General features: G+C 40.3%; 1 protein-coding gene across 9 annotated transcripts in view; it reads left to right on the plus strand.

Annotated features, from left to right (window-relative positions):
* Nucleotides 1-17,027, plus strand: part of Brca1 (BRCA1 DNA repair associated) — a 66,351-nt gene that overhangs the window by 11,992 nt on the left and 37,332 nt on the right. For 5 of the 9 annotated variants that reach the window (XM_021641183.2, XM_060386655.1, XM_021641185.2 and 2 more), the window contains 7 exons: nucleotides 1,388-1,465; nucleotides 4,232-4,320; nucleotides 7,448-7,584; nucleotides 8,452-8,554; nucleotides 9,725-9,770; nucleotides 12,038-12,111; nucleotides 13,327-16,593. In XM_021641183.2, coding sequence (XP_021496858.1) covers nucleotides 1,388-1,465; nucleotides 4,232-4,320; nucleotides 7,448-7,584; nucleotides 8,452-8,554; nucleotides 9,725-9,770; nucleotides 12,038-12,111; nucleotides 13,327-16,593 — 3,794 coding nt within the window. The remainder of the gene's footprint in view (nucleotides 1-1,387; nucleotides 1,466-4,231; nucleotides 4,321-7,447; nucleotides 7,585-8,451; nucleotides 8,555-9,724; nucleotides 9,771-12,037; nucleotides 12,112-13,326; nucleotides 16,594-17,027) is intronic. The other 4 variants (XM_060386658.1, XM_060386657.1, XM_060386656.1 and 1 more) reach the window with 2 other exon arrangements.

Genomic DNA, 17,027 nt, shown 5'->3' on the forward strand with positions numbered 1-17,027 from the left:
AATCCATCACCTTGTCATGGCAGGAGCATGGCAATACACAGGCAGATATGGTGCTGGAACAGAAGAGCTCACATCCTGACCCATGCATAGGAAGTAGAGAGAGTGCATTGGGGATGACAGGAGGAGCTCCCTTTATATGTGTGTGTGTATAGATATATTTCTATATATGTAAACTTACATATATGTGCGCGCGCACACATAAAGGAATTTATTAGACTGGTATACAGGTTGTCGTCCAGCCAGTCCAACCATGGCTGTTGATCAATGGAAAGTCCAAGAATCCAGTAGTTTTTCAGTCCATGAGGCTGGAGGTCTCAGCTGGTCTTGAGTATACACAGGAATCTGGAACTAGGCTGCAATTAATGTCAGCAAAGGAATGGACTTGCTAGCAAGAGCAAGCACACAAGCAAAAAAGAGAGCAACCTCCCTTCTATGTTTTATTAAGTAGGCTGCCAGTAGAAGGTGTAGACCAAATTAAAGGTAGATCTTCCTACTTCAAATGATTTAATTTAGGAAAAAAAAAATTACAGCCAAAACAGTCTCTCTCTCTCTCTCAAAACAAACAAACAAACAAACAAACAAATAAGAAGACCCCAGCCAGGTAGTGGTGGTGCATTCCTTTAGTCCCAGCATTTGGGAGGCAGAGGCAGGTGGATCTTTGTGAGTTTCCAGCCTGGTCTACAAAGCAAGTTCAGGACAGCCAGGATTCTGTTATACTGTCAGACCAAACCCTGTCTTAAAACAAACAAACAAACAAAAAAAGAGTCCTGGCTATCCTGGAACTCACTGTGTAGACCAGGCTGATTTTGAACTCATGGAGTTGCCTCTGCATTCCAGGTGCTGGGATTAAAGTTATGCACCACCACGAGTTTCAGATCCATATTGACTTAATTACTGTAGCTTTGTAGTAAAGTGCAGACTTTTTGTTTACTTGGTTCTGGAGTGCAAAGCTGGGACTTGTGTATACTGGGCAATCACCTTAGCACTGAGATGTATATCCCTGGCCCTAGATGCTGAGCTTCTAAACTGATAAAACCATTTTATATTAACTACTTAAGCGTTTATATCTGATTGTACAGCATGAAATAATTATGAATATATCATTAAATATGCTGTGTTAATTTTTTAATGTTTTGTTTAATCATAACAGTAAGTCATGTGCAGGTAAGTCAGTTTTCATAGGTCATTTCTTATGTGGTTTGATTTTTTGCTAAGGCAGCATCTAAAAATAATTACTGAAAAATCATTGGTTGTAATTTACCTGTCATGACTCTTAAATGACTCTGAAGGGCAGTTGTGAAGTATCCTCATGGCCGTTGACTTTTGAGTGTTCTTTCTATAAAAGAAAGTAACAAATTGTTTTTATTTCTTTCCTTCTAACTTACAGATTTTGTATGCTGAAACTTCTTAACCAGAAGAAAGGTCCATCAAAATGTCCTTTGTGTATGAATCAGATAACCAAAAGGTAAATAATTTGTGTAATGGTGGGAAGTTGGAAGCAACAATGACAGGAAAACACAGAAATTAATACATAGTTTTGCTATTTTGTGGGTTCTTTCTTCTACCTTTCTCCTTCCGTTTTCTTCCACCCTTTCAACCCCCTAACACTAGATAAGAGAAAAAAAAGGATAGATAGGAAAAAGGATAGAGATCCCTGAATAAAATCAGGGGTCAGAAAGGGGGTGACTGACTTCCTGCTGATTAGGGGCCTTGAGTTCCTTGGGGCAAATTTAATCTTCATTGGCAGTCCATGAGGCTGGAGGTCTAATTTCCTGTTTTGTTTGGTTTTGGCTTTTTGGTTTTGCTTGTTTGTGCGCGCACGGGTGTGTGCATGCGCGTGACTTACTTAACAAACAGCAAACAACCAACAACTCCTAATTCTTGGTGCCCTGGCATTTATATATCCTTCTGAAAAGTCCCCAGAATTCCAAATGTCACACAATCACAGAAACTATTTGCAGCTGGCAAAATCATGACCCTGCCAGAGCACAAGGCAAATCAGTCAGCTGCTGTGGAGCAGACACACATCCCACAGCTGGGATTAAAATGAAAACATATTTTTATAATATTTCTGTGGTGCTTTTTTTTGGGGGGGGGTTTAAAATAAGGTTTCTCTGTGTAGCCCTGACCGTTTGGACTTAGTATGTAGACCAACCTGGCCTTGAACTCAGAAAGATCTGCCTGCCTTTGCATCCCAAGTGCGGGGATTAAAAGCTTGAGTCGCCATGCTCACTATTTCTGTGTTTTTTTTAGTAAAACCAAAATTCTCTCTACGTGCAGGTAGTGTTCCTATAAAACCATTTCAATGGAAAAACATACAAAAATGTGTTTGGGGGCTAGAGGTGTAACTCAGTTGGTATAGTGCTTGCCTGGTAGAGACAAGGCCTCCGAGTTTACCTGACGACACCACATAAAGCAGGCATCTCGCCTGAGATGGCTGAGTAGGTAAAGTTGCTGTGAAGCCTAAAGACCTGAGTTTGCTTCCCAAGACCCATATGGTGGAAGGCGGGAGCTCTTTGCAACTTGTCCCCTGGTTTCCAAACATGAGCTGCAGCACACACACTCTTTAACTAATTAGTTAAGCAATTAATTGATTTTTCTTTTCAGAGTTGGCTCAGAGGTTAAGGGTATTTGTAACTTATGACTGTCTATAACTCAGGTTCCAGGAGATCTTCTGACCTGTGGGCACCAGGCATGCAAGACAGTCTTACACATAAAATAATAAAATAATAACAAATCAGGATATAAAGTGAATGCACAAATTAAAAATAAAGTAACAGGTTTGGCTTCACATACCCATAACACTAGCACTGAGGAGGTGGAGGTCAGAGAATCACTACTTGCAGATTGTCCTTGACTATATGGTGCGTGGGAGGTCAGCCTGGGCTCTCTGAGACCTTGTCTCACAAAAGGTGGGTTTAACAGATTATTTCTAAAATTATTTCCTTGTAAGTTTTATAGGACATCTGCTTCAGCAAATATTAGCAATTTGCTGTGTTGTTCTTCCACCCACATGCTAATCACCCCCATCCTGCTTAATTTCCAACACCAAAGGAGATCAGGTGCGCTTAGCTGCTAAGGACATAAATAACATTATCTTTTCCTAATGTTCTGAAAAATGGAAGAACTCCACAGTCAATCTCAAGTGGAGTAGCACTTAGTATACCATACATTTCTCCTACCAGATAGTTCTGTTAGTACAGGACTATCTTAATCCTGTTTCTCCAATGTTTAGTACATAGTAGGCAGTCAGACGTTTAAAGGAGAAAGCAATTATATTCTATCTAAGCCTAAATCTCTCTTTGGGTTCTGGTGTCTTGTTTTCAAAATGACGAAATTACTATTTGATGAAAATCTCTTAGAAGCAGAGATAGCAGTGAGGGGTTAGATTGGGTTGGGATGGGATGTTAGCATTAGGGGGTGGGGAGGTATGCATCTGTAAACCCAGCACTTGGGGAGGCTGAGACCAGTGGGTCTCTGTGAGTTTGAGGCCAGCCTTGTCTATAAAGTGAGTAGCACAGGATAGCCAAGGCCTTTCTCGAGGAAAAAAAAATTAAGTTTTGTTTGTTTGTTTGTTTGGGCTTTTTGTTTGTTTGTTTGTTTGTTTGTTTTTATATCTAATAATGTATTCAGGGTAGAATTTTGTGGCAGGAGCAGGTTAAAACAAGGTCTTTCTTTGGTCTTAAAATTACTATGTCTAACCTCAAACTACAGAACCTCCTGCCTCAGGGGAGATTATGGGAGATTATGGGAGAGTATGACTCTGCCCGGTTTTTTATTTTGTTTGAAGCAGTGTCATGTAGTTCAGATTGACTTTGAGCTTATGCTTCTGTCTCTGCCCCCCCCAAGTGCTGGGATTGCAGCCATACTTCTCCTCACTTGGTACTGTTAAGCTAGGGAATTTTAGGCTTTTCAATTTAGGAATCTAGGACCTCTATGAGTCACGAAAATATTTTAAAAATCAATAGAGCAAAAAAGAAAGAACATATACAAAAATCAAGGCAAAACAAGTATACCCACAGAGTTATTCCATGTCAGCGATTCCATGATATAATGTGATATCACGGGTAGGTCTGTGTTTGTTTTTACTGTGCTGAGTAAACTACTAGTTCTTTGTGCTTTCTGCTATGTCTGCAGTAGGAAAGTTACAGTCTATGTGTTTATGTGTCTTTATTTTAATGTGCTTAAAATTAATAATCACTTACGTACTTCTCAAAAAAATTAATTTCAGGAGCCTGCAAGAAAGTACAAGGTTTAGCCAACTTGTTGAAGAACTATTGAAAGTCACTGATGCTTTTGAGCTTGACACAGGAATACAGTGTAAGTATTCTCCAGCACAGCCTCAGAGGCAAGCCTCTGGGGGCTGGATGGAAACCTTGAGAAGTTTTTGAATTTTTTTTTATGTGAATAGGTGATAAAACTGTTTGGTCTGGTTAAAGTTGGATCTGCACCTGAAATTATGTTTTATTTATTGGGAGGCAGAGCTGGGGCAGATGTGTCTGTACTTTTGTGGAACCCAGAGGTCATCTTCAAGTATTGTTTCTTGGGAGTGGTCCACATTGTTTTTTGAGACAAGATTTCTCACTGGTATGTGGTGCTTGACCGTTAGGCTAGCCTGACTAGCCAAGGATCCCCGGTGATCCCTGTGTCTGCTTTGCCTGTGCCCAGCTCTTTATGTGAATACTAGGAATCAAGATAAAGTTCTCATGCCCAAACAGCAAACACTACTGAGCTCTCTGCAGCCTTTTTGATCTGTCTTCTTATATTTAAAAATTAAAGAAATTATCTCATGTATATGGGAGTTTTGCCTACATGTATGTGCTGGCTAGTTTTATGTCAACTTGACACAAGCAAGAGTCATCTTGAGAGGAGAGATCCTTAATTGAGAAAATGCCTCTATAAGATTGGGCTATAGGTAAGCCTGTAGGGCATTTTCTTAATTAGGGACTGGTAGGGGAGGGCCTAGCCCACTGTGAGTGAGCCACCCCTGGTCTGGTGATTTGGGGTTCTAGAAAACAGGCAGAGCAAGCCATGGCGAGCAAGGTCGTCGACAGCATTCTCTTGGCCTCTGCATCAGCTCTGCCTCTTACTTCCAGCCCTGCTTGAGTTCGCGCCCTCACTGCTTTTTGATGGAGTCTTGACATACGGAAGTATAAGCCAAATAAACCCTTTCTCCTCCAAGTTGCTTTGGTTATGGTGTTTCATCACTGCAACAGAAATCCTAAGAATGAATGTACCTTGTATGTGCTGCTGCCTGTAGGCTCCACAAGAAGGAGTTGGATCCCCCGGAATTAGTTGTGATGGCTGTGAGCTACCAAATGGATTTTGAGGATCAAACTTGGGTCCTCTGGAAGAGCAGCCAGCCAGTGCTCATATAATCCCTGAGCCCTAAAATTAATTTAAGTGACATTTGTGTGCGTGGGGGGGGGGGGGATATGGCTCAGTCATGCCATAGCATTTATGTGGAAGTCAGGACGGCTTGTGAGAGTTGCTGCTATCCACAGGGTTGGTACTAATGGCCTTTACTCACTGGTCCTATTTTTAAATTTGTTTAGTAATATTTTTTTCTCATTTTTAAAATTAATTCAATTTACATGTTGGTCATAGGCCCCTCCCTCCACATTTAAAAGTTTTTTATTACTGCAAGTAGTGTGTGTTTGTGTATGCTGTATGAGTGCAAACATGCATGTGCTAGGGCACTCATTTGGAGACCAGAAGACAACTTAAGGGCTGATTTTCTCCTACCTTTACATGGTGTTAACCCTGAAATTTTCAAGGAGAAAGACCACATCCATGATTGTCTAATTAAACAAGCTTTAGTCAGTACCGGCCAGGACAACGGACACTGGCGAGGCCCACACCCCAGGTTCCCAGAGAATGGTGCTGAATTCCGTTAGTCGGGTGCTCATAAAAACAGAGCCCACAAGGCTCTGCACTTCCTGCCTGCTCCCAGTTGGGGGCGTAGGGGAAGCATGTATCTTCCTGGCTGTGTGTGTCCCTGTGTAGGCACCTGTGATGGAGCATGTCCTACGTGGTTGGGGCAGCCAATCTTACATGAACACCAGCCCTCGCCATTCCAGGAAGTTATTTGTCCTTGGGCAAGTAGGACTTACAGGTTAACTTTCAACTTTAGCCCTCACACTTTGGTTAGGGTCAAACTAAGCCCTCAAGGGTGCTGAGTCATCTTGCCAGCCTGTATTTTAAAACTATTAACAGTCTCGCATTTTATTCTTGCATCCTAAAATGTGTATCTTTTGTTTTTCCAGTTTCTGTGTAAAGCCCTGGCTGTCCTGGAACTCACTTTGTAGACCAGGCTGGCCTTGAACTCAAAGATCTGCCTCCTGAGTGCTGGGATTACCAATGTGTACCACCACCACCTGGCCTAAAATGTATATTTAATATCTCTGAAATTTGGAACATTTTATCAATTGTATGCAGTTACCTAGTGCCATTACCTTTCTTAGTGATAAAAACAATAGTAGTGCATCTTTTTTTTAAATAATTTGTTTCATTTTATTCTTTTTGTGTTGGTATGAAGGTGTCAGAATCCATGGAATTGGAGACAGTTGGGAGCTGCCATGTGGGTGCTGGGAATTAAATCAGATTCTTTGGAAGAACAGACGATGCACTTAACCACAGAGCCATCTCTCCATCCTCCAAAGCTGTACATCTTAACATTTTTGCTCCTTAAATCAGAGAAATATGGTACATTTGTTAATGGGCAAATTTATTAGTTTTTTGGATGGGGGATAAAAATAACTTAGATCGTCTCTGAATTTTTAAACTGGACTTTTAAAACAGTTATGGGTCTTGGGCTGGAGAGATGGCTCAACAGTGAAGAATGTGTAGCTGCTCTTTCAGGGGACCCAGGTTCAGCTCTTACCAACCACAGCAGGTAGCTTAAACTCCAGGGGATCCAATGTCTGATTTCCATAGGCCCCTGCAAACACATGCTGCAAATGAACTCATGCATGCATACACACATACACATAAATTTAAAAATAAATTGAAAATTAAATGTAATCAGGTATGGTGGTATACACCTTAAATCCCAGCACTCAGGAGGCAGGTGGATCTCAGTGAGCTCAAAGCTATCAAGTTTTAGGCTAGTGAGGGCTACACAGAACCTGCCTTAAAAAAAAATGCCATAATGCATTATATTTGCTTGTTTTTCAAAATAGGGTATCTGTGTGGCCCTGGCTATCCTGGAACTTGGTCTGTAGACCAGGTTGGAATCAAACTCAGATTCTTCTGCCTGTGCCACCATACCACTTCCAGCCTTCCTGCCTTCCTTCTCTCTCTCTCTCTCTCTCTCTCTCTCTCTCTCTTTTCTTTTTTTCCCCCATTATCCTTATACAGCAGAGAGCAAACACAGTATTGTTCTTGGGTATTTAATGAAGATGAATATATTTTCTTCTAATAAAACATGTCCCTTTGTGTTTTACAGTTGCAAACAACTGTTTTTCCAAAAAGAAGAATAATTTTTCTGAACATGTGAATGAAGAGGCTTCTATCATACAGAGTGTGGGCTACCGAAACCGTGTCAAAAGACTTGGGCAGGCAGAATCTGAAGATGCCGCCTTGGTAAAGCTGTTTTTTATTCTTCCCAGCATCTCTTTATTGAACATTAGCATTGTGAGTTAGTGAACGTATGGATTTAATAACTAAGAGTTCAACTCAGAGGTCAGGGTACCTGTTGTGACCGAGGCACTTTTTGGGCCCTTTCCCTACTTTACAATTCATCAGCTCTGATGCTTGTCTGAAATGGACAAAATATCACTGATCTTTTGTAAGAGTTTGAAAATGACTTCAACTTAACCAGTGTAAGAATCAAAGAAAATGTAATGAGTTGCTCTGTTCATATGTGGATGGGTAATGGAGATCACAAAAATACACCTTACTAAGTATTCTTAGACTGCTGGGATTTTTATGGCTGTCACCAATCCTTTATTTAAAATTTTTATTTAGATTCTTTTAATCTTTTTTTTTTTTTTAATCTTCAATTATGAGGGTGGGGCGGGTTGTGCATATGAATGCAGGCCCTCTGGATTCTAGAAAAGAGGATCAGATCCCCTGCTCCTGGAGTTACAGGTAGTTGTGAGCTATTACAGCATGGTCACTAGAAACCAAACTTTGGACCCCTGCAAAGCAGTCTGTGCTCTAGCTTAATACCTGTTTTATGTTTTTAAATCAGTATATAGTGTGCTAGAGAACACCACAACATTTTCAAACTATTTGTTTTCATAATTCTTTCTCTTGATTGCCACCCTTGCTACTGTCCTCCTTAGTAGCCTCTTCTTCAGACTCTTTCTCTAATCATTTATTTTGCTGAAAATACATTTTATGTTGCCAACCTTATCATGATTGTAATTACTTTTGAAAAAATAAGTCAAAAAAAGGAAAAGAAAATTAAAAAAAAATAAATTTTAGGCATTCTTTACTGTTTAACAGAAGGACAGTCTTAGTGTCCAGCTGTCTAACCTTGGAATTGTGAGATCAGTGAAGAAAAACAAGCAGACACAGCCTCGAAAAAAATCTGTCTACATTGAACTAGGTAAAGGTCTCAGATTTTATTAAATTCGAAATTATACTTGCTGGATTGTTTGGCTTATAGCTTTATCATAAATCTTGCTTGTGATTTATATGTAAAAGTAAAATAATTTTATGGATGCTATCTTGATTTATAAATTATGTAAGTTACACTTCACACCTTAAGAATCTTCCTTTATAAAAGGAACAAAAGAAAGGATGTCTTGTTAAGTGTAAGTGAGTTTGGACAATCTGAAGTCACAATAAAAAAAGAACATGATTGGTTGCCATAGCATTTAGAGAGATCCAAGATAAAGTCTCCAGGCTTTGCATTCCAGCTGGCCAAAAGGAAAGAGAAAGACAGAAACTCAGAGCTTAGTCTCTAACTATCTTTTCTCAGTGTGTGTCTGGGTTTTTCATCCCAGCATTTGAGAGGCTGAACCAAGAAGATTGTGAATTTGAGGTCAACCTCGATTTCATCGAGGACTCTGTCACAATAATAATAATAAATTGGGAAGAATCGTTCTGATTTTAGTTCCCAGCACCACCATGTGTCTCCACAACGTTTATTGTATTTCTTTGAAATTAACTTGTGTGTCTTTGAGTCACAATAAACCCATCAACAACAGATGTTTTGTAAAAATATTCCAGGTGATAGTGAGATGTCTTGGGTGGTAAAGGTGCTTGCCACCTAGCCTGATAACTTGAATTAATCCCTAGAATCTATAAGGTAGAAGAGAAAATCAACTCCAACAAATTGTCCTCTGACATCTACACATATGCATACATCTAAATAAATTCGTATTAATAAGAGTAGTGCAAATAATGTCGGTTAGTATTTAGGAGCATTTAACTGAAAATTAGTTGCTGTTTTATTTTTTTATACCTCATCTAAGAGGTCAGTCCTAAGGAGTTACTAATTTTACAGATGAGAAGTTTAAGTCACAGAGACGTTAAGATTTGGGATGGAGGAAGTTGGCTTTGGAGCCTGTGCTTTCAGCTACTTCTCTGTATTGCCGAATATGTCTGTACTTGCCATATAGTGGGTATTACTTATATAATATATTAGTAATATGTATTATAAAGTTTCTGGATGAACTGTGTTTTACAAGAAGCATTTTTATTTTGACCCTTTTAATTAAAAACTGACTGATTTTGCTTTTCTTATTTTTGTTTTTTTTTAATTTTTTTTAAGATTCTGATTCTTCTGAAGATACAGTTAATAAGCCTGATGATTGCAGGTGAGTCAAAAAAGAGCCTTTGTCTGTGAACCTGGTATTTTCCTATCTATCTAGTTAATTTTGAGGATCCTAAAGCTAAATCATAGCGGTAGAGGAAACTTTAAGGATCATTTAGTTTTATCTACTTTATTTTCTGTGAAATATTTTTTGTTTGTTGTACATTTTTTTTTAATGCCAAAGGAGTTTTAGATAGCAGTGGAAGTTGGCACACTCTTGTTTCCACCAGGTTGTTCTCTGAGTTTCTCTCATATATATTGGTAATAATGTTTGATAAAACACTACATTTATTTTATTTGGTTTTTTTTTTTTTTAGAGAAAGTTTCCTTGGCTGTACTAGACTCCCTTTGTAGACCAGACTGGCCTCACACTCAGAGATCCACCTACCTCTGCCTCCCTGAGTGCTGGGATTACAGGTGTGCACTACCATGCCTGGCCCAAAGATCTTAATTTTATTTAAAATCACTCAGCTTGCTTCCTTAAGATCTGTGATAGCTGGTCTTCCTAAGTTTTTGTTTACAAATTACTTTTACCTAACCTTAAAATTGGAAGGGGGGACTGGAAGTATGATTCAATGGTAGAGATTAAAGGTTTTTTTGTTTTGTTTTTTAATTTTATGTGAAGCCAGGCATGTTAGTGCATGCCTTTAATGCCAGCACTCAGGAGGCAGAGGCAAGTGGATCTCTGTAAGTTTGAGGATAGCTGGTTTATATAGCAAGCTCTAGAACAGCCAAAATAGAATACACAGAAACCCTGTCTTAAAAGAAAAAAAAAAGAAAGAAAGAAATGTGTATGGGTGTTTTCCTGTGTGTATATTTGTGTACCACATTGTGCCTAGTGCCTGAAGAGGCCAGAAGAGGGCCTCATATCCCCTGGAGAGTTACAGATGACGGTAAGCCACCATGTGGGTGCTAGCAATTGAACCTTGATCCTCTAGAAGATTAACAAGTATCCTTAACACTGAGCCATTTCTCCATACTCCAGGGTGTTGGACCATCCACTGGAGTATGAACAATCTCAACTCCCAAGGGACCCCACACCCTTGAAGGAAACCGACCCGCAAAGTCTATCAACTGTTACAGCTCCTTAGTTAGGGGTGTCGCGCATGAACCCCTCCTCTGGCCATGCTAGAATGTTAATAGGCTTGATCTTATACACATGTTGTTAGAAACAACCAAAACTTGATGCAGTGCTTTTGTTGTGTGCAGAAGACACTTTTGCTCTGGCCTTTCCAACTTTTTAGACTCTTTCTGTCCCTTCCTCAATGGTCTCTGAGCATGCACTCTCGTGTGTGTGTGTGTGTGTGTGTGTGTGTGTGTTTGCATATCCAGTGTGTGTGTGTGTGTGTGTGTGTTATTTGCATATCCAGTGTGTGTGTGTTATTTGCATATCCAGTGTGTGTGTGTTATTTGTATATCCAGTGTGTGTGTGTGTGTTATTTGCATATCCAGTGTGTGTGTGTGTTATTTGCATATCCAGTGTGTGTGTGTGTTATTTGCATATCCAGTGTGTGTGTGATTTGCATATCCTGTGTGTGTGTGTGATTTGCATATCCAGTGTGTGTGTGTGATTTGCATATCCAGTGTGTGTGTGTGTGTGATCTGCATATCCAGTGTGTGTGTGTGTGATTTGCATATCCAGTGTGTGTGTTATTTGCATATCCAGTGTGTGTGTGTTATTTGCATAGCCAGTGTGTGTGTGTGTGTTATTTGCATAGCCAGTGTGTGTGTGATTTGCATATCCAGTGTGTGTGTGTGTGTGTGATTTGCATATCCTGTGTGTGTGTGTGTGATTTGCATATCCAGTGTGTGTGTGTGTGTGTGATCTGCATATCCAGTGTGTGTGTGTGTGTGTGATTTGCATATCCAGTGTGTGTGTGTGTGATTTGCATATCCAGTGTGTGTGTGTGTGTGTGTGTGTGTGTGTGTGTGTGTGATCTGCATATCCAGTGTGTGTGTGTGTGTGTGTGTGTGTGTGATTTGCATATCCAGTGTGTGTGTGTGTTATTTGCATATCCAGTGTGTGTGTGTGTGTGTGATTTGCATATCCAGTGTGTGTGTGTGTGTGTGTGTCTGCATATCCAGAAAGTAATGTTCTCTACTACTCTGATCTTCGTGACTGCTTAAAGGAGAACAGATTTCGGAGGGTGTCAATCTGTTCAGTTCTCCAGACCCTGTCTAGAGGGGCTAAAATATTTGATCTTGCACATGTGACAACTCTGTGAGTGTACAACTAGAATTTCTCAGCAGGGGTTATCTTTTCCCCTTTAGTGTGACAGAGCAGTTGTTAGAAGTCACCCCTCAAGGAGCTGGACATGAGGCCAATTTGCATTCTGCAACCAAGGGTAAGTCATGCCTTCCTAACGTTTTGACACTAATGGAAATGAGTAGATCCAATTCTGTAATTCGATTAAACTGAGAACCATTTTTAAAATTTATTTGTGATTTATAATCTACATTTATAATTCACAACATCTTTTTAAAGAATTATAAAATATCTTTTTTTTTTTTTCCCCTCAGCTGCCATTGTGAGGTAGTGAGTTGTTCTAGACTGGTGTGATTATAGTAATATGTGTAACTGCATGCTGCAGTTTTTTTTTTTTTAAGACAATTCAATATAATCCAGAGTAATCTAACCATGCTTTTGTTTAGCCACCCAAGCGGGGAATATCCTTACATACAATGAGTTCTTGCTGTCCTTTTCTCTTAGTTGAAATATTTTGGTTTTGCCACCTGTTTTTGTTTAGATCAATTTTGAGACAAGCTCAGCCTGGCCTTGAACTCTCAGCATTTTTCCTGCCTTAAGCTTCTGAATATTGAAATACCATACCCAGCTGTCAACTAGTTTGTAATGTAGAGTACACGAGTTTGCAAACAAAACAGAAAACGGGAGGTCTGTTGATTAAATAATCTGCTTTAATTCAATATCAAAAGACTTTTGGGATGGGTATATGGTGTGATTATTGTGTTTGAGAAAATATCATACTCTTCTTAATTGGGTTACATGAAAGAGCTAGATCCTTAGTATACTTGGGAGTGTATGATGTCAGCTCCTCTAAAGAAGCCAGTGAAAGCTGGGCAGTATCCCACACCTTTAATCTGAGCACTTGGGAGGCAGAGGTAGGTGGGTTTTATGAGTTCAAGACCAGCCTGGTCTACAGAGAAAGTTCCAGGACAGCCAGAGCCACAGAGAGAAACGCTGTCTCAAACAAACAAAGCCAGTGGGTTGGGGCTGGAGAAATCGATAAGCAGTTAAAGAAAACTTGTTGCTCTTGCAGAAGACCTGGGTTTGGTTCTCAACATCCACATGTTAGTTCATAACCATCCATAACTCCAGTTCCAGGGGATCTGAAACCCTCCTCTGTCTTCTGTGAGCGCCAGGCACACCTGTGATGGACATACATTGATACAAGCAAAACATATAGTTAAATTTTTTTTTTTAATATCTAAAATTAAAAAAAATAAGGCTGGTGGATTAATTGTGTTCCTAAATTGTATTAGGTACATATTTTCTCATGATAATTCCATTTTTAAGTACCTTGTCATTTTGTATATTTCAGCTGCTTGTGAGTTTTCTGAGGACATAACAAACCCTGAACATCATCAATGCAGTGATAAAGATTTGAACCCTATTGAGAATCATGCAACTGAAAGGCATCCAGAAAAATGTCAGGGTATTTCTGTTTCAGACTTTCATGTGGAGCCATGTGGCACAGATATTCATGCCAGCTCATTACAGCATGAGAACAGTAGCTTATTACTCACTGAAGACAGAATGAATGTAGAAAAGGCTGAATTCTGTAATAAAAGCAAACAGTCTGGCTTAGCAAAGAGCCAACAGAGCAGATGGGCTGAAAGTAAAGAAACATGTAATGACAGGCAGATTCCCAGCACTGAGAAAAAGGTAGATTCTAATGCTGATTCTCTCTGTGGGAGAAAAAAATGCAATAATGAGAAAAGTCTGTGCCTTGAGGATTCTGGAGCTACCCAAAATGTTCCTTGGATAACACTAAATAGCAGCATTCGGAAAGTTAATGAGTGGTTTTCCAGAACTGGTGAGATGTTAACTTCTGACAGTGCATCTGACAAGAGGCAGGCATCAAATGCTGAAGCAGCTGTTGCGTTAGAAGTTTCAAATGAAGTAGATGGATGTGTCAGTAATTCAAAGAAAACAGACTTGGTAACCTCTGATCCCCATCATGCTGTAATGTGTAAAAGTGAAAGAGACTTCTCCAAACCAGTAAAGAACAATATCAAAGATAAAATATTTGGGAAAACATATCAGAGAAAGGGAAGCCTCCCTCACTTGAACCATATGACTGAAATTATAGGTACATTTATTGCAGAACCACAGACGACACAAGAACAGCCCTTCACAAATAAATTAAAGCGTAAAAGGAGAAGTACATGCCTTTATCCTGAGGATTTTATCAAGAAAGCAGATTTAACCATTGTTCAAAAGACTCCTGAAAATATAAATCAGGGAATTGACCAAATGGAGCAAAATGACCAAGTGATGGGTATTACCAGTAACGGTCAGGAAAATGAAACAAAAAATAATGATCTTCAGGAAGAGAAAACTGCTAATCCAGTAGGGTCACTGGGAAAAAAGTCTGCTTTCACAGCAAAAGCCAGACCTATAAGCAACAGTATAAGTGATTTGGAGATAGAATTAAGTGTCTATAATTCAAATGCACCTAAGAAAAATAGGCTGAGGAGGAAGGCTTCTACCGTATGCGCTCCTGCAGTTGAACCAGTCAGTAGAAATCCAAGCTCACCTACTCATGCTGAACTTCAAATTGATAATTTTAGTAGCAGTGAAGAAACAAAGAAAAACAATTCTGACCAAGCACCTGTCAGGCACATTAGAAAGCCTCCACTCAGAGCAGACCCAGAACCAGCACCTGAAGCTAAGAAGGAGCGGAGTGAACAAGTAAGAAAGAGAACTGCCAGTGATGCTTTCCCAGAAGAAAAATTAACAAGCACAGACGGTCCAAGTGACCCCGAAGGGCCTGTCAAGCCTAGCCCTCAGAGAAAAGAAATAGAGAAACTTGAAACAAGCAAAATGCCTGATAACACCAAGGAACTCAAGGATCTGGTGCTGGGTGGAGAACAGTGTTTGTCCACGGAAAGATCTGAGGAGAGTACCAGTGTTTCACTGGTACCCGACACTGATTATGACACTCAGAACAGCGTCTCAGTACTGGATGCTAACACTGTCAGATCTGCAAAAACAGGGTCAATTCAGTGTTTGACCCAGTTTGTAGCAAGTGAAAACACCAAGGAACTTGTCCGTGGTTCTAAAGATGCTGGAAGTGCCACAGAATGCTCTAAGCATCCATCGAGACACGAGCTTAACCACATGCCAGAGACAGTAGAAATGGAAGGGAGTGAACTGGATACTCAATATTTGCAGAATACATTTCAGGTTTCAAAGCGTCAGTCATTTGCTTTATTTTCAAAACCAAGAAGTCCCCTAAATGAGTGTGCAACAGCCTCTACTCACTCTCTCCTCAACTCCTTACGGGAGCTGAGACCAAGTGTGACTTCTGAAGGTAAAGAAAATCGGGTACATGAAGAGTCTGAAATCAGTCACGTACAGGCAGTTACTGCCGCAATGGACTTGCCTGTGCTTCGTCAGCAAGGTAAGCCAGGTGCCAACACCTTGTGTGCTGGAGTGTCTGGGCCTTGTCCATCATCTCAGTACAGAAGCAATGAAAGTGAAGGCAGCACCTCAAGTAAACCTGGAGTTCCACAAAGCTCATATCTTAAACAATCAGTTTCTCCCGTGAGGTCATCTATAAAAACTGACCGTAGAAAAACTCTGTCAGAGGAACGACTTGAGAAGCATACATTCTCAGCTAAAAAGGCAGTGGAAAATGAGACCATTGTTCAAAGTTCAGTACATACAACTAGCCAAAATAACGGAGGAAATGCTTGTCAGGAAGCCAGCTCAGGCAGTATTAATGAGGTATGTTCCAGCGGTGAAAACTTCCAGGGACATCGAGATAGAAACAGAGGGTCTAAGGTAAGCACCGTGCTTCCGTTGGATCTTTTGCAGCCTGAAGTCTGTAAGCAAAGTGATTATAATAAATATCTTGAAATGAAGAAGCAGGAGGGCAAGGCTGTTGGTACAGACTTCTCTCCATGTCTGTTCTCAGATCATCTTGAACAATCTATGAGAAGTGGTAATATTTTTCAGGTTTGTTCTGAGACACCTGATGACCTGTTGGATGATGTTGAAATACAGGAAAATACTAGCTTCGGTGAAGGTGATGTAATGGAGAAGTCTGCTGTTTTTAATGGAAGTGTCCAGAGAAGAGAGTTCAATAGGAGCCCTAGCCCTTTAACCCATGCATCGCTGGCTCGGCGTTTTCATAGAGGATCTAGGAAATTAGAATCCTCAGAAGGGAGTGATTCTAGTGAGGATGAAGATCTTCCCTGCTTCCAGCACTTACTTAGCAGAGTCAGCAGTGCCGTGACACAAGGTCGGTCAGAGAAAGCAGAGGGGGCCCTAGCGCCATGGAAGGATAGCATCAGTGACTGCAATAATGAGGTGATCTTGGTCGAGGCATCTCAGGAGCATCACTTTAGTGAGGACCCAAAATACTCTGGCAGCATGTTCTCTTCACAGTACAGTGCTATCCAAGGCTCAACTGCGAATGCAGACTCCCAGGATCCCTTGCTTAATCCTTCCAAACAAACGAGTCAGCAGTCTGAGAACGAGGATGATTTTCTAAGTGACAAGGAATTGGTTTCAGATGATGAAATGGGAACTTGCCTAGAAGATGATGATCAAGAAGAGGACAGTATAGTCCCAGATTCAGGTAGTTTTGTTTGTTTGCACAGTCTACAGAAGTGAGGTGAATATTTGCATCTTTGGGGGAGTACATGGATTTCTAAGTTCAACAATTATATTAACTAATACTTAAACTTTTCCTTAGAAGTCCTTCCTGGGGATGGAGAGATGGTGGTTAAGAGGCACTCAGGGAGGCTGGCGAGATGGCTCAGCTAATGAAGAGCACTGGCTGTTCTTCTAGAGAACCCAGATTCAATTCCTAGTACCCACATGACAGCTCACTTCAGTTCTAGGGAATCCAACATCCTCACACAGACATGTGTGCAGGCAAAACACCAATGCACTTTTTTTTTTTTTTTTTAAAAAAAAAAAAAAGGAGGTATTCGCTTGCAATTAACCTAAGTTTGGTTGCCAAAACCTGTGTCAAGTGACTCATAAGCACTTATAAGCCCTCGTAACTCT

This window comes from Meriones unguiculatus, chromosome 7 (genome assembly GCF_030254825.1).
Source record: "Meriones unguiculatus strain TT.TT164.6M chromosome 7, Bangor_MerUng_6.1, whole genome shotgun sequence".
Lineage (NCBI taxonomy): Eukaryota > Metazoa > Chordata > Mammalia > Rodentia > Muridae > Meriones > Meriones unguiculatus.